At 37.1% G+C, this 27,316-nt stretch overlaps 2 protein-coding genes across 4 annotated transcripts in view; both read right to left on the reverse strand.

Moving 5' to 3' along the window:
- The window catches only part of CMYA5 (cardiomyopathy associated 5), a 51,368-nt gene extending 49,432 nt beyond the window's left edge, over window positions 1–1,936 (reverse strand). Inside the window, exon 1 of the mRNA XM_017808139.1 lies at window positions 1,662–1,936. Coding sequence (XP_017663628.1) covers window positions 1,662–1,828 — 167 coding nt within the window. The 5' untranslated portion in view covers window positions 1,829–1,936. The remainder of the gene's footprint in view (window positions 1–1,661) is intronic.
- A 1,046-nt stretch (window positions 1,937–2,982) lies between these two features.
- PAPD4 (poly(A) RNA polymerase D4, non-canonical) overlaps window positions 2,983–27,316 on the reverse strand; it is a 43,605-nt gene continuing 19,271 nt past the window's right edge. For all 3 annotated transcript variants that reach the window (XM_017808288.1, XM_017808286.1, XM_017808287.1), the window contains exons 11-15: window positions 26,117–26,160; window positions 20,050–20,186; window positions 13,497–13,588; window positions 8,260–8,339; window positions 2,983–6,370 (exon numbers count right to left, since the gene is read on the reverse strand). In XM_017808288.1, coding sequence (XP_017663777.1) covers window positions 6,296–6,370; window positions 8,260–8,339; window positions 13,497–13,588; window positions 20,050–20,186; window positions 26,117–26,160 — 428 coding nt within the window. In that variant the 3' untranslated portion in view covers window positions 2,983–6,295. The remainder of the gene's footprint in view (window positions 6,371–8,259; window positions 8,340–13,496; window positions 13,589–20,049; window positions 20,187–26,116; window positions 26,161–27,316) is intronic.

Raw genomic sequence — 27,316 nt, forward strand, 5'->3', positions numbered from 1 at the left:
GGGCTGCCCAGGGAAGTGGTGGATTCTCCATCCCTGGAGGTTTTTAAGATGAGACTGGATGTGGCACTTAGTGCCATGGTCTAGTAACCAGAGCAGTAGTGGATCAAGGGTTGGACTTGATGATCTCGGAGGTCCTTTCTGGATGATTCTATGATTCGAAGAGGAGCTGCTAACAGGCACTTGTGGAGAAGTCATCCTCCCAGCACAAGTAGTAAATAACCGTGAGGCTCCCTCCCTTTTTAGCTGTTCCTACTTATGTTTTACAATTAGAGTTTTATTATTAGCCATTTAATTGCAGATTCCATTAAAAATTACCTAGACTGTTGTTTTACCTGTTTGCAGTAAGTAACTCCACTCCATTAACTTTGGCTGGTTTTCTTGTAGAGTTACAGACAAGTGCGAGCAGTGTTTATCAGCACATAACCCCTGTGCCAGTATGAGACTCGAAACTGAACATCTCCCTTGGCAGTAAAGCAGCATTACACTGCTGCCACTGGGCATCCCCCCACCATTGAAAACTAGCTCTCTGCTCCCCATGCAAGGAGGTTTTCCTACAGTCCTGGAGTACATTTCCCTGTTTGGCTTTCATTCCTGCAGTGCTTCAGGTGGGTTAGGCTGCACAGAGTCCCCCACCCCTCTTCTGCCATCTTTTTGCTCCCAGTGACCATCAGCAATGTCAGAAAGCACTTTGAACTGTGATACACAGAGAGTGGTGGTAAATGCAGGATGGTTTCACAGCACTGAGGAACTATATGACACACATTTCTTAAAAAATTGCTTCTTTCTACAGTAACTACTCAAAACTGATGGACTCTGCTTGAGACAAGGAAGAACTCTTGAGACCTGCTATATGCCAGGGGTCTCTCAAGCCTCACAGTCTCTTTATGAAACCAACTGTGCTGGCAAAGCCAGAGGAGTCTGCCCGCATGGATCAGGTTGCAGACACCTCCACATCCTGCACAGGAATACTGGGCAGGGCACTGGGCCACTGCCTTGCTTGTTATTTTCTTGATGGTAGGAGAACAATATTAGGACAACAAACTGTTTCAGTGCAAGAGTTATTAAGAAAACAGAAGTACTAAAAAAAAAATCTTAAAGTGGTAGAGTATTTCCCATTCTACCACAAAAATCAGCCACACACACAAGTCATTACTGGCAATGGCAAGCATGTACAAGATTTTCCTTTTTTAAGAAACAAGAGACCGAAGAGGGAGGGACAAGTGGGAAGGAAGAAAGAGCCATAAAAAGGAACAAATTGTAATGCACCATTATAATCTTTGAGCATTTTCTCCCTGACAAGCATATCTGCAGAGCATTTANATCTGTATGTGACAAAGAGTCAGCCAAAGAGGGAGGAGTAGAAGGAGATGCCACTTGAGCTGGCACATCAGAGAGTCTTTAAATAGAAAAGCTTCCAGGGAACTCGGGGTAGGCACTTACTGCACAAAACTTAATTACAGCCATAACCATTTGAAAAAAAAGAAATATTACAGCCTCCCCTCACCCCCCCTTTTTTTTGTAATCCACAGCAATTGGGTAAGGGAAGGGGGAAAGCCACTGAAGACAGCACAGGACCCCAATCCTGTCATCCTCTGGGGCTCGTGCTTTGGGGTGGAGCTGCCAGCTCCCCCTGAGGCTGTGAATCTCTGGGGACGCTGTACCTGTTAGTCAGTTCCTCTGCTTCCTCTGGGTCCACAGCCTCCTCCTCCTCCTCCTCTTCTTCTTCTTCTTCTTCCTCCTCCTCCTCTTCTTCCTCTTCTTCTTCATCTTCTATGAAGGACGAGGTCTCAGACGCCCTATCACAGTCGGCACCACGGGAGCCCTCCATTCCCTTCCCAGCTCAGGCCCTGTCCGGTGATTTTTACCCCCAACCCTGTCCTCCACAGGGTTGCCTGAAGCAACTGTCATCCCCAGTGGCACTCACTTCTCCTGACTCAGGGCAGTCCTTAAATAGATGCAGCCAAGTTACAGCGCAGAGTGGCCGCTGTTCCTACCCTGGGCCGTAGCACCAACCGGGTGCCAGGACACGTGTCCAAACCGAATGGCCACCCCTCCAGCAGCTCGGCCCCTTCGCCTCCCACCACTGCCAGAGCTGTTTCTACAGCAGACAGAGCAGCCAGGCAGCAGAGGGAGGAAGGGGCTGGGGCCCCAGCAGACCTTCCAAAGCCACCTCTAGCAAATTTGGGGTGGACAGCACATTTGAGGCAGATGGAGAGTTCTCCTGTGGCCTCAAGAAAAGGTGCATTTAGCAAGTTCCACACTTGAGCACACCCAGAATGCCTCAAATTTGACCTAGAAAGGTCCAGTACAATAACTAGTGGATGAGCCTCAGAAAAATGCATTTAGTAATTTATACCATACTGTAAGGGGTATCAGATGCACTGTGACATTTAACCATACAAAAGGAATGTATTTAGAACCGAAATTTGTTGCTGTTTTTCATCACACAACATCTAAAATTTCCTCTTTGAGTGGACTTGAACCAATTTTAATTTAAACCAAAGACAAACTATACTAACACGGAGAATTTAGGTTAAGCCACGTTTACCCTTTATTATTCTGCATTTTACACAAAATGCAGTGCTTTTCACAAACAAAATGAAAATATTTCCAACATGTACCAGCCAAATTAGTGACAAATTAAACAAAAATATTTTCAGAAGAGGAGGAAAAGCACCTCTGATTCTAAATAACAAACTTCCAAGGTATTTCAGGTATAAACCACTGTATACACAGCATAACCCTAACACCCCCATTATTTTTACCATTCTTCAAATAAATAGGTGGTTATAAATCAGTCAGGAAATTCTTCCTTGTGCTATAAGTATAGAAACACCCAGCCAGGTATTTCTGAGTACGAGCTATCTCTGCAAAGGTAAATTAAAATCCCCCCGACATTTCAAAACAATACAGACAGGCAAAATCTTTGTGCTCCCTTGACCTACCCACTGACATACACAATTTACTAGGTGAGAATGTAACTTTTTTGAAAAGTGTATTTGAAATGAATATTAAACTAAATTAAACACTACATTTTATCATGAGCACAGTGTACACAGCACAATGAAATTTAAGGTAGAGTACTTCACATTCTTTACAAGTGGAAGGCAAAAGCATTACAAATTTTCTAGAAATGCTTATATATTAAGCACAAGTTTTGATTCAGTCTTCAGCACAGTAAAAGAAAGGTGAGTACTCTTTTACCAGAACCCCTTCAAATTATCTCCAGACCTAGTGCTCTCCCTTCTGTACTTCTCACAAGTTAATTTGTCCTGTAAATTGACCAAAAATAGTGTATTTTTTCAAGCTTTTCCTACAAGCAACATACTCTGTAAAATCAATGAAGGAAAGATTTATATCAGAATACACAAGGATTAATTACAGAGAACAACACAAACAAAAAACCCCCTACAAAATACAAGACAACCCAGTGCAAGTAGAGTCCAATAAACCAAGAGTGACATTCACTGATAGACTTAAATTTAACACCAAATATACTGTGAATTCAGTCCAATGACCCAAGTATAAGGAAAACACTGGTTCCAAAGAAGCACTTGGGATGTTATTCACAAATACTAACTTTAGATTTTCTACAAATCACCTTACATCCTTTTATTATGGCTGCCCATTTCTCCCAAATTATCATGTCACCCCATAATGTGAGTCTTAAAATTTATTTATATTGATTTCTTTTTTCAAAAAAAATAAACCCTTATACTGCCAGAATACCTTAAGGTACTGAGAGTACACTTACACATTCACATTTTAAGAAAAGTGAGAACAAGAGCTAGAAGAGAAACTTTTAAGTTTCACAGTTTACAGCCTATGCCAGTTCTGCATTTCTGTCACCAAAATGGAAGCTCTTGTTAACGTTTGGTCCTCCCATGCACCTCTGAGCCTGTTCATTAAAAGTACTCCTGGAGGACTGAAGAGAGTTCTTAAATTCCTACAGAAGACACTAGTGGTTTCTGACATATAAGGTGAGAAAAGACAAGCAAACCCAATGCCAAAATGAGTAGAAAAGAACAGTCCTAAAATAACAAAGAGTTGAACTAAAGCATTTTTATTTTGAGGCAGTTACAAACCTCAAAGACAGCATCTTGCACACACAGTGAAACCTTGGTCAGCCATGAAAAACACCTTTTACCAAAGATTTCTCAGAAAAAAATATTCCTGCTAGGGTGTATGCCAAGAGATAAGTGGGTGAAGGTTTTTATTTTGAAGCTGAGGAGAAGGAAAAACTTCACACTAACACTAAAATTTATGATAGCTATTACCCAATTTCTCCCTCCGGATATTTGCCCAGAGTAGATGAAAATCCAGGTCATTAAACCTCTGAACAACTTCAGACTAAGCAGAACTGAATCAAAGTTAAAGTTCAGTTCCTACCCACTCTCCCCAAACCATTTATTTTGTGGTATTATATTAGAAGTTTTCAGAAAAAAGTTGCAGCCACCATTTAACAAATATGCTATAAACAGGCTTTTCCTCAAACAACTAGGGAAATCAACCATCTAGAGTTTATATTTCTGATTACAGATGTAGCTTATCAGAAGTACATCAACTTCAGAGAAAAACACAAAAGATTTCTTTTGAAAGACACAGACCATTGTGGTTACAGACCTTGACTTGTAAATTTTTACAGAGTTGCATGTAGGTATTACAATTTTTTTAACTAACTTTTTAAAAACAGTTAGAGGGAAGTGGTTTCAAACACAGAGCATTAATTTAAGGTGTAAGAAATGTTGACACATTAGGCAATGCAACGGAAACTTGTAAGAAACACAAAATTTTGTGCCTGACATCCAGCCCACTTAAAATACATTTTTGCCAAGTTTGAACATGTATGTCCCTTCTTGCTTATCCTACGTTGGGACAGTTTTAAATTTTCTAGACAAAGATACAGCCAACATATTTTTAAAACAAGAAGCAGCCCTCCCCTTTCCCCAAAGTCCACCTAGGGCTTGTAGAGCATCTTTGATTCCAGATATCAGCCTGTCCTAAAATCTTGTGCTTCAATTTTACATAAAGCAGATCAGAGTGAATGTTTCACTGAGATGCAAGTCTACCATCCTTTAGAGGAAGGGCTGAGAGAGGGAACATCCACATGGAGGGAAAATGTTTCAGTGGTCTGATAGAGTCAGATTAAAAGTGAAAGACTGTTCAAATTACAGAAGGAAGTGTTTTAAAAAGCAAGCCAAATCCTATAGAGACTAGACTGTGATGAAGTGTGCAGGAAGTAATCACACATCAGGCAAATAGTTTACAGTTCCTAGAACTTTGAAATAAACTAGAACTTGAAAGTATAGTTTTAACAACTAATTGGTCTTCAATAGCAAATACATGAGAGGCAGAAATTGTGCTACAGGAGGTCTAAGAGAGGGTGTGCAATTTTTTTGGAAGAGCTCAAATTTTCAATATTACTTATTTAAATTCATTTTACAATGGCTACCAATTTACAAATATTTACACAAAATCAAATGAGAAGTCCAGCTTATTGTAGCATTGGTAGGGTTGAGAGGTGTTTTGATTTGGTCTTTTTCTTTTTCTCCAAAGCAGGCAGCACTACTACTTCAAATATGTAAAAGGAAGCACAAAATTTTTTTTTGCCTACTCTGTGTGAATATGAAGCATTTATGTATATTGAATTGAGCTTTTTTATTTCATCTTCTTCATAGTAGAAATGTTGCTGGAAAATTCCAGTTTAGATTACAGTTCTTAATATCCAGAACACTACCAATCATAATCTAGCTTCATTTTCATAAACAGTCACTTGCTATTCCAAGTGAAATAAAACTGGAAAGTGCCAAGTTGAACCAAAGTGCTTACTAAAATTAAGCAGATGTAAAGCATGGGTTCTCTGTTCACCAAGAAGTGGGTACTGTGCACAGTGCCTTAAGGATGGAGTCAGATTTGCACACTGATTAACTTTGAATGTCTAGTGTTTCATTGTTAAATCTGTCTGAATTAATGGCTACACAGATTATGCAAACAACAAGTCAGTATATCCCCATACTTTCCCTGAAATAGATTTATTCTTGTTGTTTGCTGTGAGTTTCTTCTAGAAGCCAGCAATACAAGCATTTTCAGAAAACATATCTTTGAATGAACAGCGGTATTAACAAATGTCAGTAATAAAATATGTCACATCCTTATAATAAACAATTTTCTTAACAAAAGTTTATAGAGAAAAACAGGTTGTAAAGAGCCATGGGGTAGATGCCTCCTGATTTTGATACTGTTCTTTGTTTCAGCAGGATCAAAAAAAAAAAAAAAAGAAAGTGAAAGAAGTTGGTTATCTTTTCAGTTCGTCTGCTCTTAAAGGTAATATACATTTCAGGTCTTTCTTATCTCGTAATACCCGCCAAGCCTGTGGAAAAAAAGCACAAGGTTTTAAAAAAAAGACTACATAATCTTTGCCATTAAAACTTAAATACCACTATAAGCAATAAGCATCACAGATACACAAAAACAAGGTTGATATCTTCCCCTTCTTGAAAAGACAGTTTGTGGATTGTTTTTTTCTTGGTTGGCTGGTTTTTGGTGTTTTTTAAGGGAAGTAAAATCCAAAAGATACATAAAACACAATGAACTAATGAGGAAGGTAGAGACTTTCAAGAAGACAGTGGATTTATTTTATTATATTATTATATATTTAAGTATTACATTGATATTCCTGCTGCAAAACAGTTGTCTCAAATACACACATGTCAAAGTTCCTGATAAACAATATTATACGCTGCCATTTCCCAAATGTAGTTGTGTCTTTAAAATAGGTTATTTCAACTTTCTTCTGTATTCTAGTGTGAATTTCAAGACATCTGTCAGGCCATGAGCCTGCAAAGAACTGTAATAGTCCTCCTGTTTTTACACAGAATTCATTTAAATCCCAATGTGTAGTGAAAACCAGAGGAAGAATAATCTCTCAAGGACAAAATAGATTCCTTAAGCTTCTTAAAAAATAGTGTAGGATATTAAAAAGTATTGTACTTTTAGAACAACTGTGATTCCATAAGAATAAATAAATAAATGCCTAATAAATAGGAAATTTTTTCAGGGCTGTATCACTCTTGTATATGGCTTCCAAACAGCTACAAACAAACAGCTGCTTTTATATTTTTCAGAAAACTACACAGGTTTGAAACAGTTTTTGTTCACTGAAAACTTGTAAAGAGAAGTTTAATTCTGATTTCACATAACAGTGAGAGAGCCTAAACTACTTTGTATACATGACTTATAGCAGATTCACAAAATCAACTCTTTTATGTACAAGTATGTAAACCAGGTTTTTTTATGCTAACATGGTTAAAGAGAAGAAAACTAATGGACATTTCTGAACAGAGTTACAAAGAAAAGGTTATCCTTTTCTGAGTAAGGTAATCTCTTATAGCATTTGTTCTATTTCAAGTATCTGGCATTGAATTACTTTTTGTTGGAGAAGTATTCAAGGTATTTAAGGACTTGAATAACTGAAGTAAAGAGGAGTCTCCAAGGACAGCATAATAGGGGAGTCTTAACTGGTTAAAGCTGGAAGCAAGTTCTGTGCACTAATTCCTAGTCATACCTTTTCAATAGTGAGAGATCTCAGAAAACTGATATTTCTGAGATCTCAGAATTGTGATTCCAAATTCAATGCCTATGATAGGAGACAAGAACAAAAGCTGGCAGTAAAGATTTTCAGAAAAAGGCTGTTTAGCCAAGATCTAAATTTTTTCTTGCTTCAAAGTATCTTTTCCTCCCCTGCCTGGGACAGTGAAAGCTCCAGTTTGAAATACTCATATTCTAAAAAATTATGAGTATGGTCTCCCTAAAGAAAAGTACCAACTTCATTAAATTGTCAAAAATCAGCAAAACTCCATCATTTGGTGGTGATATTTATTAAAAATGGGACAGTAAGAAGTATAAAACATTGTCTATTACCAATCAAATTCATGTAGGAATAAATAATTAATGAAGACAAAGTTGTAATTCTAAAGCTATTAACTATTAATCATTAGAATTCTATACACACAAGAAAATCTAAGACAAAGGGTTTATTATTTCAAGTACCCATTTCAACTGAAGCCTGATGCTTAATGGCAGACATTAATAAATATTCTTAAAAATAATTTTCCAAATTCTTTTTAAAAACCCACATTTCTATTATTTATACAGCGCAAAGCAGAAACTATGAGAAACTGGCAGGTTTAATGACTAGGATTTGTATACTAAATTGAAAAGCAAAGTGACTGGAAAAATCGAATGAGGTGTACTTTTTACCTGTGCAAATTCACCTCTGATCATATCAAACTTCTGTTTCTCATGTACAGCTCTAGCAGTATTTGTCCCATCAAATGGTTCTGCAAGATCAAACACAAACATTAAAAATGTTAAAAAAAAAAAGAGCTAGGTTGTCTCCACTAAGCAAGTAATCAGACAAAAAACAGTAGGGTCAACATATCATTGCTTCTCAAGAGTGTTTTGAATAGCCAATTCCACTTTGGTTCTCAAGCTTTCTTTCTACATAACATTTATCAAAATGAAACACAAAACCAAACAGAGAAGCAAAGAAAAGTCCCAAACCCTGAATGCTCTGAATGACCCTAATGGAGTGCATCCTCAGAGAGTTTGCAGAGGAGACAAAGCTGAGTGGTGCAGTTGACACAACAGAGGGACGGGATGCCAAACTTGAGAAGTGGGGCCACGAGGATCTCAGGAAGTTCCACAAGTGTAAGTGCCAGGTGCTGCACCTGGGTCAGGGCAATCCCAGACATGAGTACAGACTGGGAGAGGAAGTGATCGAGAGTAGCCCTGCCAAGAAGGACTTTGGGGATTCTTGTGGTTGAGAGGCTGGACATGAGCTGGTAACGTGCATTTGCAGCCCCAAAAGCCAACTGTGTCCTGGACTGCATCAAAAGCAGCGTGGCCAGCAGGTCAAGGGAGGGGATTCTGTGATTCTGCCCCTCTACTCTGCCCTCATGAGACCCCAACCGAAGCACTGCATTCAGCTCTGGGGTCCTCAGCACAGCAAAGACATGGACTGCTGGAGCAGGCCCAGAGGAGGGACAGAAAAATGATCAGAGGACCGGAGCACCTCTCCTGTGATGAAAGGCTCAGAGAGTTAGGGTTGTTCAACCTGGAGAAAAGAAGGCTCTGGAGAGCCCTCATAACACCTTCCAGAACCTAAAGGGGGACTACAAGAGAACTGGAGAGGGACTTTTAACGAGGGCATGTAGCGACAGGACAAGTGGGAATGACTTCAAACTGAAAAAGGGCAACCTCAGATTAGATATGAGGAAGAAATTCTTTACTATGAAGGTGATGAGACACTGGCACAGGTTGCCCAGGAATGGTGTGGCTGCCCCATCCCTAGAAGTATTCAAGGTCTGGTTGAATGTGGCTCTGAGCAACCTGGTCTAGAGGAAAATGTCCTTGCCCATGGTAGGGGGTTGGAAAGAGATAACCTTTAAGGTAACTTCAAACCTAAACTGTTCTATGACTCTATGAATGCTCTAATGATATGTAATCCATAATGAAGTCATAATTATCTATTGAAGCATACTATGATTGTTCTGAATTTATGCACCAGTAATTATTTGTTACAGCTCAATAGTCTGTGATAACATATCAGACTATAACATATCAGAATATTATACCAGAATATGACTTTTGAAACTTACTACACATGAGCCTTCTGGAACTATTCACTTCAGATTCATCTCATTCAACAGCTTCTCAGTGAAATATGAAGAATATAGCAAAGTATTTACTATAATTTTTTTATATAACACATATCAACTGCTGTAAAAATATATTTTATCACTTCACACCTATTCTGCAGTATCTGTTCATAAGTTAACAATTTGTGGCTTCTACCTTCTAACCGACTACAAATCTATGTGCTGTTTTTATCCCTTTTTTCCTAACATAATTTATGTAATAGTTTGGAACTTTTTTTAATTGCAAGATTAAAAAAGTACTCCTTGCTGCTAATAGGGTTGCCAACACTAAAGCAATAGATACTAAAAAAATGATGATGCAGGGACTACACATTACATTGTGCTACAAAACTGATTGTATAGTCTTCTGCCTTAAAAGAGAACTGCTTAAGTAACATTGTATATTTCACACTGGCAAAATGTCCTTAAGGGCCACAGAACCACAAAAGTATTTGCCAGATCAAGTAGCTTTTTTGTTTAGTTGGTTATGAATTGCTTTTTTTTCAGCTAGGGACACATAGTAAAATAAAGCATTAACCAGACACCAGAAGACTTATGCCATTATGGAGACTGGAATTTCAAATTTGGAACATGTTCCATGGCATTAGGTTTTTATTTCTGCTATTTAAATGCACAAAGAACTTTTTTCATGTTGTATATTTGGCAGTTTTCTAAAAGGCTTCTCTTCAAACTACCTAGAGTTCAGTGGACATTGACAGGCAGATTTATTTTATTTTAGGATGCACCATACCTTTAGGTTCGAACAAAAAGCCATAATGAAATAAAAAAGTACATAATCCTCTAACATCAGTCACATAATCCGACAGAGTGATCTAGTGCCACTAAGAATTCCATGTCCCTTACTATATGAAGCAGTACAGAATTTCTTTTGTCTTAAATGTGATGGTAACTGCTTTTTTAATGCTGTAACCTTTATGTACTTTATATTGAAACAAGATATATCTATACCTTAAAGCAACAAGAGCAGAACTGTACAATCTTCTGAAACCATCAGTGGAAAAAAGCTGACTTCCCTTTATTCTTCCTGCATATTTACTGTCAAAAGACAAACTCATTCCCTGGAGCACAGCAAGAGTAGTTTTGCAATCAGCTACTCTTAACGCCACTACATTTTCTAACCATCGAGAGAGAGAGTTCACTGTAAGTTATTTTGTTCACACAGAGAGATAAGAATATTAAAAAAAAAAAAAAGTAACACAACTTTAACACTGATGCTTGAGGGAAAGGCTAAAGGGGATCATCTTTCCAAATGAAAATCCAAGAAACCACACAACTTCAAAACTGTTGCCAATCAAGCCCTGAGGAATTCTTTTTTGAATTATTTTTAACATGTAGATCTGAAAGATTTGAAAGCATGAATCAAGTGCAGCTGAGATGGCTTCCAATTCAATTTCCCTAAATGACTATCCATTTAATTATCTCACAAAACTGTCATGTTTCTAGCTTTTCCAAACTGTATCTTTTTCAATATGAGAGTATAATATTACCTGATATAGACAAGATTTAAACTGAAACTAAAATAGTCACTAGCAATTTAGAATTTCTGAGAAGGAACATTCAAAATATTATCTAAAAGCAGTGTTGTCTGTATCTCTGTATTCCCATAATGGTAAAAGTCTGACAGATTTTAAACTGTCTGCAGAGAGCATCTCTAGTATATTTGTTTCTCTAACAGCAGAAATACATCTGAGAATTAGCCTTAAGGTCAATAACAATTAAAAAAAACCCACAATTTTTCTTGAGCAAGCCTAAATACAGTGCTACATGCAGAATTATGGAAACTTGCAGGCATAGACTTGTGTAATCTATAAACAAATATATATTTTAGATATCTTAAAAATATATGCAATAATAACAATTACTGAAATTTTAGTCCACTAACTGGAAAATTTGACAAAGATTTGGAAACCAGAATATGTTGACATGTTTAGCTAGCTTTTGAAATCTTTTCAAGGTACACATACTTTTTGAGAGTAGTTCAGTTTAACAGCTGTTATAAACATGAAGCTTACTTTGAGTTGAAATAGAAAATTTTATTTTTCCCTTCCAATTTAGAAGTAAAACCTTGCTATCTGAGGCTAAACCTCACTAAGCCTTGAACCATACTGTAACAGGAAGGAATCAGATATGCCACCTATAGATAATTCTGCTTTTTTAATAGTTCAAATGGAAAATGCATTCTTAAGGAAAAGTTGTATGCAATCAAGGTCATTAAATGCAAAATCTAGAGTTGTTTTTTGTATGCTGATATTCTATTTTCCAACCTGACAGAAAGATAACCTAACTATTCAACCACTTTGTAATGTCCTAAAAATTTGAGAGCTTGAAATACACAGTCCCCTGCAACACAGTGGATCAACATCATGTGACAGCAGCAGACACAGCTGCCCAGCATTCCCACCTCCCACATTCAGATCAGAGCCTTGGCAATGCCTCACTATTCTATCCTGAATTATTTCAGCTGTGCAGATACTCTAATTCTCACATTTCTCAACTCTGAGACTATGAAGTCGAGTGTGCAATCATATTTCAGTGTGGTTTTTTTCTCCTATGAGTGTTAGTTGATTTTTCCCAAAAAGTCAAACAAAGAACAGGAATCCCATCATGTGGGATTCACACTGACATTCATATGATTACAGCCAAGTTGGTGAGCTCTAGGCCACAGAATAACCCCTTTCACCAGCAGGTAATTATTCTCTGCACAGAGCAGCACAAAAGCATGAAATTACATACTAACACACATGGGTGCATGCCTACCCTCAGCAATCTTGAGGAATGTCTGTTCAGCCACAGGACTTCTGCCTTATTCCCCTCCTCCCCCAGCAAAATTTTCCCAGTGTCTAACAACTCTTTCCATACCATTTGGCTCCTGTTCAACTTCTATTCCTCTTTTATCCTGAAACTTCAGCCCTTGATATCCTGATCTTAACAGCCTCCACTAATTTGCAGCCAGGGCCCAGGCCACCTCTCCCTATATGATAACTGTTTCCAGTTACACAGCCCCTCTTAGTCCTTCCTGCTTCTCTTTTCATTCTCCTAACATCTCAGTCCTTCTCTTGGTCTATCAGCTCCTCTTTCCCTAGTGCAAGCTTCATCTCCTGTGTACGCTTTACTACTCATCTTCTCCACGTACACTCCCCACAGCAGTTGTAAGGCATCACAAGTACACGGATCAGGTTACTTGGATAGTGCTACTGCCCACTTCTGCCATGAGACCTGGCTGAGATCTGCAACTCTATCAGGTAGCCTGGCTGTACCCTCCTGTTCTGTACAAAGTCTACATTCACAAGCTAGCCAAAAACAGTAGCCACAAGAAGATCAGCATACACATTACTGCTAGGACTTGCAATGCCAGAGCATTTCTAGAACAAAGAATATTCCTCGAGAGTAATCTGAATATGTGCCGGGTGTGTTTTTTCAGAAGTTCAAACTTGGCAAAACTGATGACTATTTTTGTGGAGCAGAAAAACACACGACCGGCATAAAGGCCATTCCTTATCAAAGTCCTAATCCCTGATCCAAAGTAACAGGGCAATGACTGCTCTTGAAGAAAAGGTCAGGAGTACTATTTTTAAACACTACAGAACTTAAAACTTTCTTCTCAAATGTTTTTGACAGGACTGTTTCCAAACTATTTACATTGGTTAAACTTCATTTCCTACATAACGCACATACATAATATATTTCTCAAAACACAACCAAGGTAAAGTCTAATTGATAGATTTATGTATTTAATTTCTTAACAGTTAAAAATTATACTGAAGCTTCACATTTTACCTTCTACACAAATAAATTTGTTTCTCCATTCAATACCATCAGGTCTTGGAATAGCTTTGGCTTCACGAACTGAAATCATTTGATGGCTCCAACTAGAAAAAAAGAAAACAATTTGCAAAAATTTTTAACTTAATTCCAAATTAATAGTATCAGTTTACATTTAAAAAAAATTGTTAAATTGCTATGTCATAATCCTGGTTAACACTATATTTTATAATAATGAAAAATTTAACAGTCTAATCTTCACAATTCAGTATATAAGAATAAGGAATCGTGTGTAGGAAACAAGAAATTTTTTCCATAAACAGAAGTTTAATTACAAAAGTGTATCCAAAATAGAGCATCATGGGTATTCATGAGTAACATATATTCACAACAGAATGACTTTTTCAACTAGCAATGTCAAACTGAATATTGACACCTACATTTATTTCTAAGTTCAAAAGAAATTATAGACTCAAATCTTTTAGAATTTGCTATGGGGAGAAGAGAAAGGCAAGGAGTAAGTGCAGATGAAGTCACATACTGCATTCCATTAAAAAATAATCAATAGTATAAAAATACACAGAGACAGCTTGCTTACAGGCCAGCATTCCTCGTGCAAGGAACCTATTACTAGAAAGCACCAACACTTTGTATAAGCTGAATTTCAGATCTACGAGTGCAACATCTCCCTACCACTTTCTGCACATAACTTTATGGTAACAAAACCATAGGAAATTATACTGAAACAGGAACAGCAGGCAATCTACAGGGCAATCTTTATCATGTGTCAACATCTTTATGATGCTTGGCACAACAACACGCCAAACGTAATGGAAGCCAAAACAACCACTTTCAGTTTTATGTTCTTATCTACCCAGCCAGTTTTCAGCTGCTCTTAACTAAACAGAGCAGCTCATGCCCAGTGCCATGATGAGGCACATGCAGGGCAACTGGGGGATTGGGCCCAGCCAGCATGGGTTTGTAAAAGGCAGATCCTGCTCAGCTAACCAGATCTCTTTCTGTGACAGGGTGACCTACTTAGTGGATGAGGGAAGGGCTGTGGAAATTGTCTATCTAGACTTTAGTAAAGCTTTTCACATTATTTCCCACAGCATTCTGGAGAAACCAACTGCTCATGGCTTGGATGGGTGCATTGCTCACTGGGTTAAAAAGGAGCTGGATGGATGGGCCCAGAGAGAGAGGTTACCTCCAGCTGGCAGCAGGTCACAAGGTGGTGTTCCCCAGGATTTAGTACCAGGGCGTGATCTGGATGCAGGGATCAAGTGCACCTTCAGACAGTTCACGGGTGACACCAAGTTGGGCAGGAACGTTCATTTGCTGGAGGGCAAGAAGGCTCTGCAGAGGGATCTGGACAGGCTGGATAGATGGGCCAAGGCATGTCGTATAAGGCAAAGTGCCCTTAGGTCACAACAACCCCATGCACCGCCATAGGCCGGGAGGGGTGGCTGGAAAGCTGCCCAGATTAAAAAGGTCTCTTCCAACAGAAGATTCTGTAAACCAGGGAACTACTCTATCACCAAAATGCCTGGATCACCAACAATGTATCACCATATATCCTGACTAAATGGCGCTTAGAAATAGGTGGTTAATGTGCTGCTAGCTGTACTGGTGTTATGTATATCTGACGTGTCTTTTGACATAATGCAAAGACAGAGGAGCTGGGCTGGGTACATCAACCACTTGCAGTAAATCTGTAAATATCAACTGGAAATTAAAGTACCATCTATAATTCATCAGCTACATTTGGAAGAACCACATGCTCCCTAGGCCACAGACCAGCTGCTGAAACTCCATTAAGTCAGTGGTGCTAAGACAGCTAAAAATCAGTGACTGTAATTCCACAAATTATCTTGAATACAGCTCATAATTAAAACCACTTATGAAAGTCAGTTGTTTGAATAACTGTACTTAGCCAGAACATATGCATTATTCTTTTGTTGAAAAGAATATTCATATTGAAAAATATGAATAGGGCTTATTTCCAAAAAGTGCAGGATGTAGCACATGAAGTAGGTTTAGGATACCTCAGTGTGTATATTTAGACTTCTCCTGATATATTCTTTAGAAAATTAGTACAGATGATGACGATTCCTAGCACTCAATGCAAACTAAAGCTTTCATTCTAACCCATCATCCTTCCTCTCCTTAATTCCCATAGTAGACTACTTTTGCAAGATTTACAGATATTGTGAAGCATCAAATACTTTCCTATCATGTCTTTTAATAAATGACCATCAACAGAAGCTTAATTCAGATGAATTGCTCAAAAAAGAACAAACATGAACACACATTAAAAAAAACACAAAAAGAAAAACAAAACAAAAAACCACCAAAACAAAAACCAAAACCCAAACCAAACCAACAAATAAAAAAAAAAAAAGAGAGAGAGAAAATGGAAAATGTATATGCCCAGAGCATCGAACAAGTTTAAACTGCAGCCTGAGGACACTGGTTGTGAGGAGAAGATGACAGTTCAACTCATCTGCTTTTTCTAAAAGCCCTGTTTAAAACTCAGAGTGATCCAGACCAGTGGGAGAAAAAAAAAAGTCATAAAACAAAGTATTCGATCAGCATTTAATTTAAGCAGGCAGTACTGTTTCACTTGAAACAGTAATTCTTCTCTTGAATTCTCTTTTTTCTAAGTTATACTCGATGCCTCAGCAAAAAATAAACACATTTATAATACACAGGTTAAGCAAAAAAGCAACAAAAAAGTGACATTTCTAGCTATTTAAATTTGAAAATAACTGTTTTATCTGATAGTCTCACTAAACCCGTCTTAGTACCAAAATCATCCTGAATTAGAAATTAATTACCAACAGCAAATTATTTGTGTACCAATTTTAACCATTTTGGCTTGCATACAGTAACTTCACTGTTACCAACACAAAGCAAATATTCTCCACATACAGATTTGCAATCTGTAAGTTAACGATGGCTATTTAAACAGCTATTTCAATTATCAGTCATTTCTGTTGTCACTGCCTTCATTAGATACATGATCTTCAGAGGGAAGACAAGTATTTGAAAGAAAGATCAGGCAATTTCAGGTGTCTGTATAATGACACTACAAATAAAATAAAAAGCTTATCTTTTCCAGAGCATTCTTACAAATCAAAGCCACTTATATAAACACACTAAGATGGATAAAAATTGCAAGCATATATAATTCAATATGATATTAAAAATGATCCCTTTATTACTTGACCAATTCTACTGTGAAAAGAGTTGCCAGCAACTGCTCACTGTAATTTTTATTTTGTCATTAAAATGTAATCAATCTTTTGTCATGTCAAATACAACTTAATGAGTGAATGATCTTAAACAACTGCTACATAACTTGCAACAATAAATTTAAGAGAAGTAGTCATAAAGGACCAATTCCAGGTTCCGTAACAGCATATTCAGGGGAACAAGGCCTCAGTTTGGAAAGAGACAGCCAAGTGAAAACCTGCTGCCTTCACTCACAGCTGCAGAAATTAAATCAGACACCTCCTTTGGAGGGACTGGTAAATATGGACCAGTTTCCAAATACTTTGTTTGGACAACATCTAAATGCATTTTTTTACTTGATCACATTCACTGCATAATCAGCAGACCTTTGACAATTTTAAATATTAGAGTAATAATGGAGTCACAAGCATGCTTTTAGCCAGTTCTATCATAACAAATATTATGCAGACTTGAACTCTTATAGCAAGATAATTATACAACCACAAAGGCAAAACAAGATCTGCCATATGTAGTGTGTTAGTCCAATGTATGTAGCAATTTCCAAATCACATTTCTTTGGGAATAGGGATGAAGGGTTGTAAAAGTTACTTCTTGTGGACACACTGAAAGCCCCAAAGCAGAACTGTGGAAAGAGTGCTGTATAAATACATGGCAATAAGCAGTTTTCTGAAACATCTTACAGTCTAAATAAATCAAACATGTTAAAAGTATAAGGGAAAAAAACCACAGCACAAGGAGATGAACTTATTCATGGCTGCACAGCACACAAGGTGGCTTTGTTTCTTCCTTTGCCATACTCTTTGGGCCCTGCCTTTAAATATTAGGCACTACCTAAAGTAAAATAAACTACATATTTTAAATTAAATACCTGATGGCCTTTGCTAGAGTGAGGGAGAAGTTTTAAACAATACATCCCTGTTTTCTCCTACCTTCCTGACCAATACACGAAAAATAAATGAGTAGTTAAGCATTCTAGGCAGGTGGCTTCAATGACTCATTCTGTTCAAAATTATGATCTTCACACATGATCTGATCATTCTTGATTGCATACTATTCATTCAGCAAAACAGTTCCTGTGTATCAAACCCGGTAGTGTATTCTACTCCTACAAAAGACAGAAACCTACAACAATCACTTTTATGAAAACTGAAATAGCAATTTTAGTCTCTTTAGTAATCTTTTCATCAAGCACATTACAGCCCAATAGTGAAAGTTCACTGGCTAGGTCATTGAAATATGGCCCAGTTTAACAGTCACAGTATCTGAAATATAATCTCAATATTTTAGTGCATAAAAACACCAGTAAATGTTTCACAGGGAAAGTAAACCCTTAAAAAATTACTAGCTACAGCAGTGAAAATATTCAACACATTCTGGAGTAAGATACTAGTTCTTCCATGAAAGGCAGAACTAAGAGAGCCCTGTGTTGTGTGTATTTACAATCTTAATGAGTCAGCAGTGCCCTGGCAGCCAGGAGGGCCAACTGTGTCCTGGGGGGCATCAGGCAAAGCATCGCCAGCCAGTCAAGGGAGGGGATTGTCCCGCTCTGCTCTGCATTGGGGTGGCCTCACCTTGAGTATTGTGTGCAGTTTTGGGCACCACAATATAAGAAAGACATTGAGCTATTAGAGTGTCCAAAAGAGGGCCATGAGGATGGTCAAGGGTCTGGACTGGAAGCCCTATGAGGAGCGGCTGTGGTCATTTGGTCTGTTCAGTCTGTTCAGATGGGGAGACCCCATCGGGGTCTTCAACATCCTCACAAGGGGCAGCGGATGGACAGGCACCAATCTCTTCACTCTCACAACCAGTGACAGGACTTGAGGTAATGGCATGAAGCTGAGTCAGGGGAGGTTTAGTTTAGATATGAAGAAACTCAGTATATTCTGTGATTCTACGTATTTAACTCTTATCGTCATTCTCACTTGTACTGTTGTTTCCATCAGCAACTTCAAAGCAAAGATAACACATTTGTGCCTAGCATGACACTGTTCTTTGGTTCTCACTGGCTTGCTACCTCACACACAAAAAACTTTTAAGACATGATCATGTTCCTCCCTATGGGCACTAATTTGTCTTCTCCAGGCAATTACCAGGTTTTAAGAAACTAAATGGAAATTTACTACACCTTCAAGACATCAACCCTATTCCTTTCAAACATGATTTATAGTTGTCAGGGATACACAGATGGTCAATTAAACAGTACACCTGGCTAAGTTTTAATTCTGTAGCAGAAAGAGTTAAAAAAACTGCTGCAGTAAGTGCATCATTTCCTCAAATGATTTCTCAGCTATGTAACATTTTCAACACAGGAATTCTAATGCCTATTTTTACAGGAGGTTTTTTGCGGTTTGTTTTTTTTTTTTAACAGAATATCATGAGTCAAATGTTTAAATACTTAACAGATACTGGACAGTGGAAAAACCAGCCAGATATTCTTTTTTTCCAGTTGTTTTTTAAAAACATTTTCTTCCTTTGACATCAGCAAGTATCCTGTCTTCAATGTTACTTTTTCAAACCTTGTTTTAATCAGTTCACTTGTGTGATTAAATTTAGGTAACGTTTTTTCCTGGTTTATGAACATCACAAAAAATAATATTTAGGGATTACCATCATTTCAAATACCTATATTGCAGAAGTCTTCATATATCTTAATGTATCCTGTCTAACAGCAGACAAAACCAAAGTCTTTCTGGACCAGCCACCAACTAGGCAGAAATCTGGTCCTGACGATGTTCACAAGCGCTCAAACCAGAAAAGTCAAATTAGGCATTTTTCCTGCATTTAGACAAGATCATCTCTATTACTTTGCCCAGGCAAACCAGAAAATTCTTCCTTATTGGAAAATACATTTACTTTCATATGTGAGAAGATTAACAGTTTGTTGTTCAGTCAAGTAGTAAAGGATTCATCTAGTGCTCAACAGAAATCATGAACCTGAGGTTATCCTTCAGCAGTGTCTTCTCATTTGCCTCTTTACCAAACATCACCTTGCCAGATGTAAAGACAGGTACTCAGGAGCAACATTATACTATAGCATAATATAACAAGCCCTAGCAATTTTTAAAGGACAAAAGTCTCTAGCTTTCGGCTAGACCTATTTCACAGGACAGAATGCCTGGCTAAGTAGAAGATGTCAGATACTTATCGACATTCCTATTGTCATTTAGCCTTTTCACCCTTTTCCTCCCTGTCAATTACCATTCCTTCATTACTGCAATTCTTTCTCTTCAAGCATTAGAAAGTGTTGCTATATTGAATAGAAGGAATCAAAGTTTTGCATATTCCAAACCACAAAGACAAGCTTATTACTTACTCAAATTCTGTGGCATAATATTTGAAGAAGCCTATTAGCAAATCTCCAAGGCTTGATCCATTTTTTGAGATGTAAGGAGGAATGGTACATGGAGCTTGATGAACAAGATGCAACTGCATAGTAGGATCAAAACATTCCTGTCAAAAAAAAAATCAGAGTGTGTATATATATATATATATGTATATACTAAACACACACACACACACACACACACACAAAGAGAGCCTTAAACAAGATGAATATATTTTTCCCAATAAGAAAGCTGCCTATCATTTGCTTGTTAGAAGTTCAAGGACAATTTACAAGCCAACAACTATTTCTCTTCCGCTCCTCTCTTGATACTAGTTACTCTCTCTGAACTCAGGTAGAATCATCTTGCACAGGAGTGTGTGAGACCACCCCTTGATCTGTTTACTAAAGAACTTAAACATGGGAGAATCTTTGAACTGCACTGAGCTGGCTGCAGTTGTATTGAGATAAGGTAAGTAAAACTAATGCATCCATTGCCAATTTTGAACACCTATGGTACAGAAACAATCCCAAAGGAAGGCCTGACTTTTCTCCCACAGCAGAGTTCAAATTGTATATGAACCCCACTGGCAATAAAATGAATCTGCATCCTCCCACATAATGAGTTCAAAGACTGCAGTCACACTTCCTCTAGCCAAGCTATCTGAATAAATAAAAAAAAACCCCAACAGTGAAGTTATACAAAAACCCTGAATACAGAGAATGCAGGACTTCAGCTGAAGTATGCTTTTCTTCAGAGGGAAGGCGGTGGGCATGATGGGGGTAAGAAAAGGTCAGATTTGCTATGAAAAGAAATCACTACTGCCAGCTTAAAAAGGAATCTATACAAGGCTAAATTAACATGGGTTTAGCTTTGCTCTACTGTTTCAGTGTCCATTGCATCCTTTAGGTTATCGTGATAGACTGGAATACATGGAGGAAAACATATCTTCCCAATAAACATTTTTATAACCTGGTAAGACCAGGTTTTAACACTATTTTACAGCAATGTTGTGTATTTTACTGAAAATTAACCCAAGATACACAAGAGCAAGCTTCCTTCAAATAAAGGAACACATTTATGTAAATTTAGAGACTTATTCACTCATTACTGTATCTCCCCTCTCCTCCCATTCATTTGTTATTTTAAAGAGTAGTATCAGGCACGACTCAAACTTTATAGCACTAGAAGCACTACACACTGTAATGCTATTTCCATGTCCACAGCTGGCAGCTCTTCCTCTGAGAAAAGCACAGTTAGTGATCAAAACCAGTAGGACTGAAAAGTCTGGGACTTCTGTCCTCTTCTGCCAATTCTAGCAAAACTTCCTGGAACCTTGTGCAGTATCTTCGGGGAGAAAAGCCCATTCTTCTAGCAATGAAAAAATTTCAAGTGTTGATCTCACATGATACAACTTTACATAGAAAACATAGTTAGCAGAGCTCAGAATTTAACAGCTTATAATTCATCAGAAGACACCAAAACAATGGAGACACACAGACATAAAAAGCAGATACGCAGTACACAAAGATGTAGAAAGGGAACAGCTGTTCCTATGTCATACAGTATATACAGTTTTAACCCTAAAGTTAATCAGAAAGGTACTAGAGTGAAAGTTACTCCTTGCCCATTCCCACAGAAAGTTACAGAGAGTCACAACAGTTGAATTCAGAACTAGCAGCATACCAGCTCAAGAACATACAAGGGAGGAGGCAAAAGGAAAAACAAGGGACGATGACCTCCAAACAATATAAAATAGAAACTTAAAATTACTACAACAGATGTCTACTAAGACCAGTAACTAAATGTTTGGAGGCAGCAGACATCTTTGAAAAGGAGAACAAGATTAACTTTTTCAAGCTTTAAATATTTAAATGCCCAAGAACTTCTCAACTGCAGGAAAATTCTGCCAGCACAGTGAGGCTGGCATCCTGAGCAGCTAAAAAGCTGGCAATAAGATTTCAGACAAATCAAAGTTTTCCTCACTCAGAAAGGCATTTGCCTTCAAAAAATACACCTGTATTATTCTATATAAGTGCTCCAGTAAAAAGGCAAGTTATGGTCTATAGCAGCTAACCAACCACCTAGTTCTATAAATAATTCCCATTTCCACTTGGTTTAGTGGTTATATCTCTATGAAAATTACTCTTAAAAAGGCAACTAAGTATTGCAAAAAAGAAGGTATGACTGAAATTAATTTTCTGGAATAAAGTAAGGTTTTTTAACACTAACTAAAGCAAAGTATTAATAACATCCTTATGATACTGTTAGTAAATTTATTTTTTAAGCACTGTCAGTTGCTGATCACCACACATAAAGGCAAAAACAGTGTTTCATCTTTCTGAAATACAGAATTTTTTTTATGGAAGAAGTAGCTATTACCATATTAGAAAGTTTTACATGTAAAACCAAATTAGTTATTACTTAAAATTCAGTATATGGAAGATGTAATGAAAACTTCTGTCAAGAAAGTTCATTCAATATATCAATAACCAACAATGAAATTTTTTTAACATAATTTCTTAACAAAGCAATCACTCAGTGTCCAGTGAATAAGAGGTCAGACGAGCCACAGGATACATAGACTCATTTTTCTGCTTTGCCACAGACAACTCATGAAAATCCACTAGCCTCAACTCATCTTCATTCACCTGTTGTAAAACAGGGATAACAGTATTTGCCTTCCTGTTAGAGGGACTCAGGGAATAACTAGATAAACACAACAAGGTAGATTCTGCACATAAAGGAGGTTGTCTAATAAAATGGATTTACAAAGCATCCTTCAAATTAGCTTAGTTTCAAGTAGGCAACCCCTGTAAGTTTTCCCTTTTTAACTGCACTAAAAGGCAAAAGATCCAACTTCTATTAAAATTAGTCCCTAATGCACTTACTGTGTCTTTGCTTCAAGCCAGCTTAAGAGACGGAAAGGAAATTCAGGATCTGATGGAGTAAATATAAATGAGCTATCCATTATTTCCAGATACTTCAGAAAAAGGGACCCCAAAGTCCTTTTCCTTTTTTGCTAGATCTCTAATCTTTACCTTGGTTGGCTGATTTCTCAAGAAACACCAGTATTGAGCAACATGTTTCATATTCAAGCTACATAATGTTTACAAGTACACTCATTCCACCTTACACATTGGAAAGGAAGACAAGTGTACATAAAAAAAAATTATATTTGAGTGTCTTGATGTATAATGAGTTTAACTCTGAACGTACAAGATTCTTCAAAAAAGTTTACAGTTGTAGCATCAGCATAGTATCTTGCCATTTTTTATATTCACACACATAAAATACCCTTCACCAGTCTTACAAATGAATATTTAAGTCATGTTTTTACTTTTTAAAAGTGCAACTCAACATATGAAGCAAATTGTGTCTGTCCAAGGACTGACTTCTACATTGAGCACCACCCCACCTTTTGCTCCACAGTTTTAAGACACGACATGAAGATGACGTAGCAGATACAAAAATGTGCTCATGCAAAGTCCACAAAATTCACTATCCACAGCACTCACAGAGACTCGCTTCCATCTTGATTTAAGGCAATACACTTGAACACTTAAGGCTGCTTGAACACTGGAGGCTCAGGCACAAGTTTCCTTCTGACTGCCAGCGGCAGCAATGTGCACCAGCTGTAATGGCCTGAGCCATTATAGGTTCTCTAGAGCTCATCTGTAAAGTCCTGACTTGAAGGCAAGTTCTACATAGACTTCAGAACTGATCAGCACATTTTGTGGGCTACTATCATCTACCTGATCTGGATAGTGAGGGCAGGAAGCCCCAGAATACAACCCCACATCTGATATGGTCCAATACCCACTCTAAACGAGAGGTTGTAAAACATGTCAGCTTGGTGCCAGCTGGAGGCTCACCCACGACAACAGAACGCACTAGTGGGCAAACCTGGTGGCTTTCCAGGACTTCTCACCCCTTCACATTTGCAGTAGGGATATACTGAGACATGCAATCTGCCTTTTGTCTCCCCCTCAATGAAAGCATGTCTCTCTTATATGGTACCAACAATGTAAAACAGAGCACAAAAGTATTTTCAGGCTGCAGATTTGATTTTGAAAAACTGTAGGTAGATGTCTGTAGGGGAGATGTAGTATTTATGTGTAGCGCTAGTATGGAGACAGAGCTTTAACCAGGTACAACCACAAGAAAAACACATGGTGTCTTTTGATACTGACATTTGCCTGTGCTTTGAAATTATTACTGCAAGGTACAAGACCAAATTTGTGTTGCTGTATTTTTAATTTTAAATTTCTCTGAAATATCAGCATTCAGAAATTTTAACTTTCAATTTTTAAACACTTAACTATAATTATATTCCTAATGGAAACAGTAGACCAAAAATATATTTGCAAATTTGGGTTTATAGTAAACAAGTATAAAATATTCTTTTAATTTTGTTAGCAATCCTAGAATTCTCCAAAGGTAATCCAATCATTCTCCAAAGGTAAGATAACTAACAAGAACAAAAAATAAAAAATAAATCTATGTCAGAACAGGGTAAAAAGCCATTTCTTCTAGCTGTGTTCTCAAAACACAGGTACCTGCAGGTGATTTACCATTTTCACATAACACAAGATAAAACCTTGTACAAACATTTAATTCATTACAAATTCATTATATTTTTAGTACAAATTTATAGTACAAATTCATTATATTTCTCAGGTTTTGGTATTGTATACTTCTGCTTTAATCATACAAGGCATTAATGTTTGCATAGTAGTCTGAAGGTCTTTACACAGTTCAAACACTGTGTAAATAAATTTATTTCGTAAATGTAAATAATTATAATTTTGCATTATAATTTTGGAGGAGTCAAAATTTACCAATTCTTAACAGTTTTATTTAAATAACATGTTACACAAAACTTACAATACTACAAATTCAAAACCCTATCAGATAAAGCTAAGTGTACAAGAAATGAAAGACAACTTCAAATGCTTTTCAGCCCTCTCAGTGAAGAAATGAGAAGGTATATAGTACCATAAAAAAAACCAGAGGAAAAGATAAAGACCATAAAAATGTAGCACAGGTATGCCTAAGCAGATTCACAATACAGAAATAAAACTGCAGTGTATTATCACTCAAAGCTTTCTTCTGCATCTTGATTACCCTAATTACCCATAATGGCTGACACCATAGCATTTTCTTCCTGATGTACAGTGTTATTAAATATTCCCATTTCAGCATTATAGGAAATATATGCAAAAGATAGAATAGCTTTCTGATACTACCTCAGCACAACTGTCAGCAACAAATTACAGAAACATACAGGGACAGGGACATCAAACTATGTGAACTATGAATAAAAAAAAATTAAAAAGTGACACTAGAGGAAAAGTAAGGAGGAAGAAACCAAGGAACTTCAGTAAATAAGTTATAGCATAGAACTATTCATCAATAAAGCTGAGAAATATTTAGGAGGGTAGATCATCTTCCTTAGATTAAATCTCATTAATAACAGTCCTAATTCTGGAGGGATCAAAGCATATTGATTCACAGAATTCACTGGAAGTGAACGGAGTATGATTAGGATACAACAGATATGGATGTATGATCTGGACACAAAGTCCCAAAAAGGTGTTTTCTTGTTGGACTGAAGCCAAATTTTGTGATGTCACAAAAGTTTGCGTAGTAGATATTTATCACTCACTCTGCACAGAGAAATATCAGACAACTCAACAGCTGTGGGAGGGTATGGAATTCTGAAACATCAGAGTTGGATGAAAACGTAACATATTAAAAATAGGAACCAGAAAGTTACAATTGACACAGGGGTATTTTCAGGCCAGCATAAAGGGAATTAAGTCAGCGGTTTTCATTAGCACTTGTTTCTACCTGTGTGTGAAATCTTCTCAAACATAACAGAATTTTCACTACAGAAATTATCAAACCAGCAAATAACCTCTTTCACACTTATGTTTAGCAGATCAATGACCAGATTTACAGACTTAATCCATTAGAGACAGTTAAGAAATTATATATTTAGATAAGCAAGGTCATACACATATATTATGTAGTAAAACCATAAGAAACACTTACTGGGTAATTTTTCTGGAGGGATGGAAGGATGGGTTCAGGTAGGGCTATAAAAAAAGAGAAGTTTAAAGTTACTGTGATTCACATAATTCACAGGAAGCATTATCATATCAAGTACACTGCAGGGTTGAGTTGAAATTTTGTCTTAAAAACATCTATCAAGAACTTCCCTTTCATTTCTTTTTTAAAGAAAAAGTTATTCAGCAAACATTTCTATTACTGTATTTCCCACTATATAGTACCATAAGAAGTTTATTCAGCTAAGGGAAGCTGTTATCAAGATACTACTATATGTAGAAGGCATAAAAAATTCTACAGCAGCTGGGTACAACTTCATTTCTCAAATTTATATTAATTCATGGCTATAAAAACATCACCTGGATTTTCTAAAGAAAAAATTAGAGAGTCACTCTTTTTTTTTCCCTATGTCTAATACATATGATTCCATCATAGCATAAGTCTACAGATAATGCAAACCCACACATTTTTCAGCTGCAAAGTATCATATACTGAACCTCCAAAAGTAACCTAAAGAAAAATACCCAACACTTACTAGGCATTGCTACAAAATCCCTACAAAATACATAAATACAGTCTAATATTGTTAGCTGATCTACTAAATGGCAAACATGTTATAACGATCATGCAGTCATTAATGATACAAACACAAAATGAATTAAACATTTGCCATGTTTTATGAAAATCATGGATTGGGAGAGCATCTCTTGCACAGCATAAAAAAGAAGGAAAAAACTTATCACTCAGATTAGATGATAAACCAAAATCCAAAACTACTGACATGCCAGTCAAGCTTTAGAGCAGCTACCAAATTACTAGAGCACTCCTCAGACTAAAGCTTTAACATCATCTCTTTAGCATGTTTTTTTAAACAACTGATCTACATCATTCACTAGGGAGAATAATAACTAAATTCAGTACACAAGACTTGGGACTTAGTTCACCCTTCTAACAGGCTCTCACAGGGGAAGAGATGTTACAGAATCCTTTTTCCATAGGGACTAAGAATCAGAACAGCAGAATTCTCAGAATATGCTTCGAGTATCTTCAAAGAGTATAATATACCTACCAGGTCTGCTAAGACAATGATCACAGCTTCTTTAATAATATTTTTATTTTATTTGCGAGTGTTTAGAAATACGCAAGAGCTCATAGTTCTGCAATATTTTGGATAATTTCCAGTCC

The sequence above is a fragment of the Lepidothrix coronata genome, unplaced genomic scaffold, assembly GCF_001604755.1.
Source record: "Lepidothrix coronata isolate B3197 unplaced genomic scaffold, Lepidothrix_coronata-1.0 Scaffold22, whole genome shotgun sequence".
In the NCBI taxonomy this organism is placed as follows: domain Eukaryota; kingdom Metazoa; phylum Chordata; class Aves; order Passeriformes; family Pipridae; genus Lepidothrix; species Lepidothrix coronata.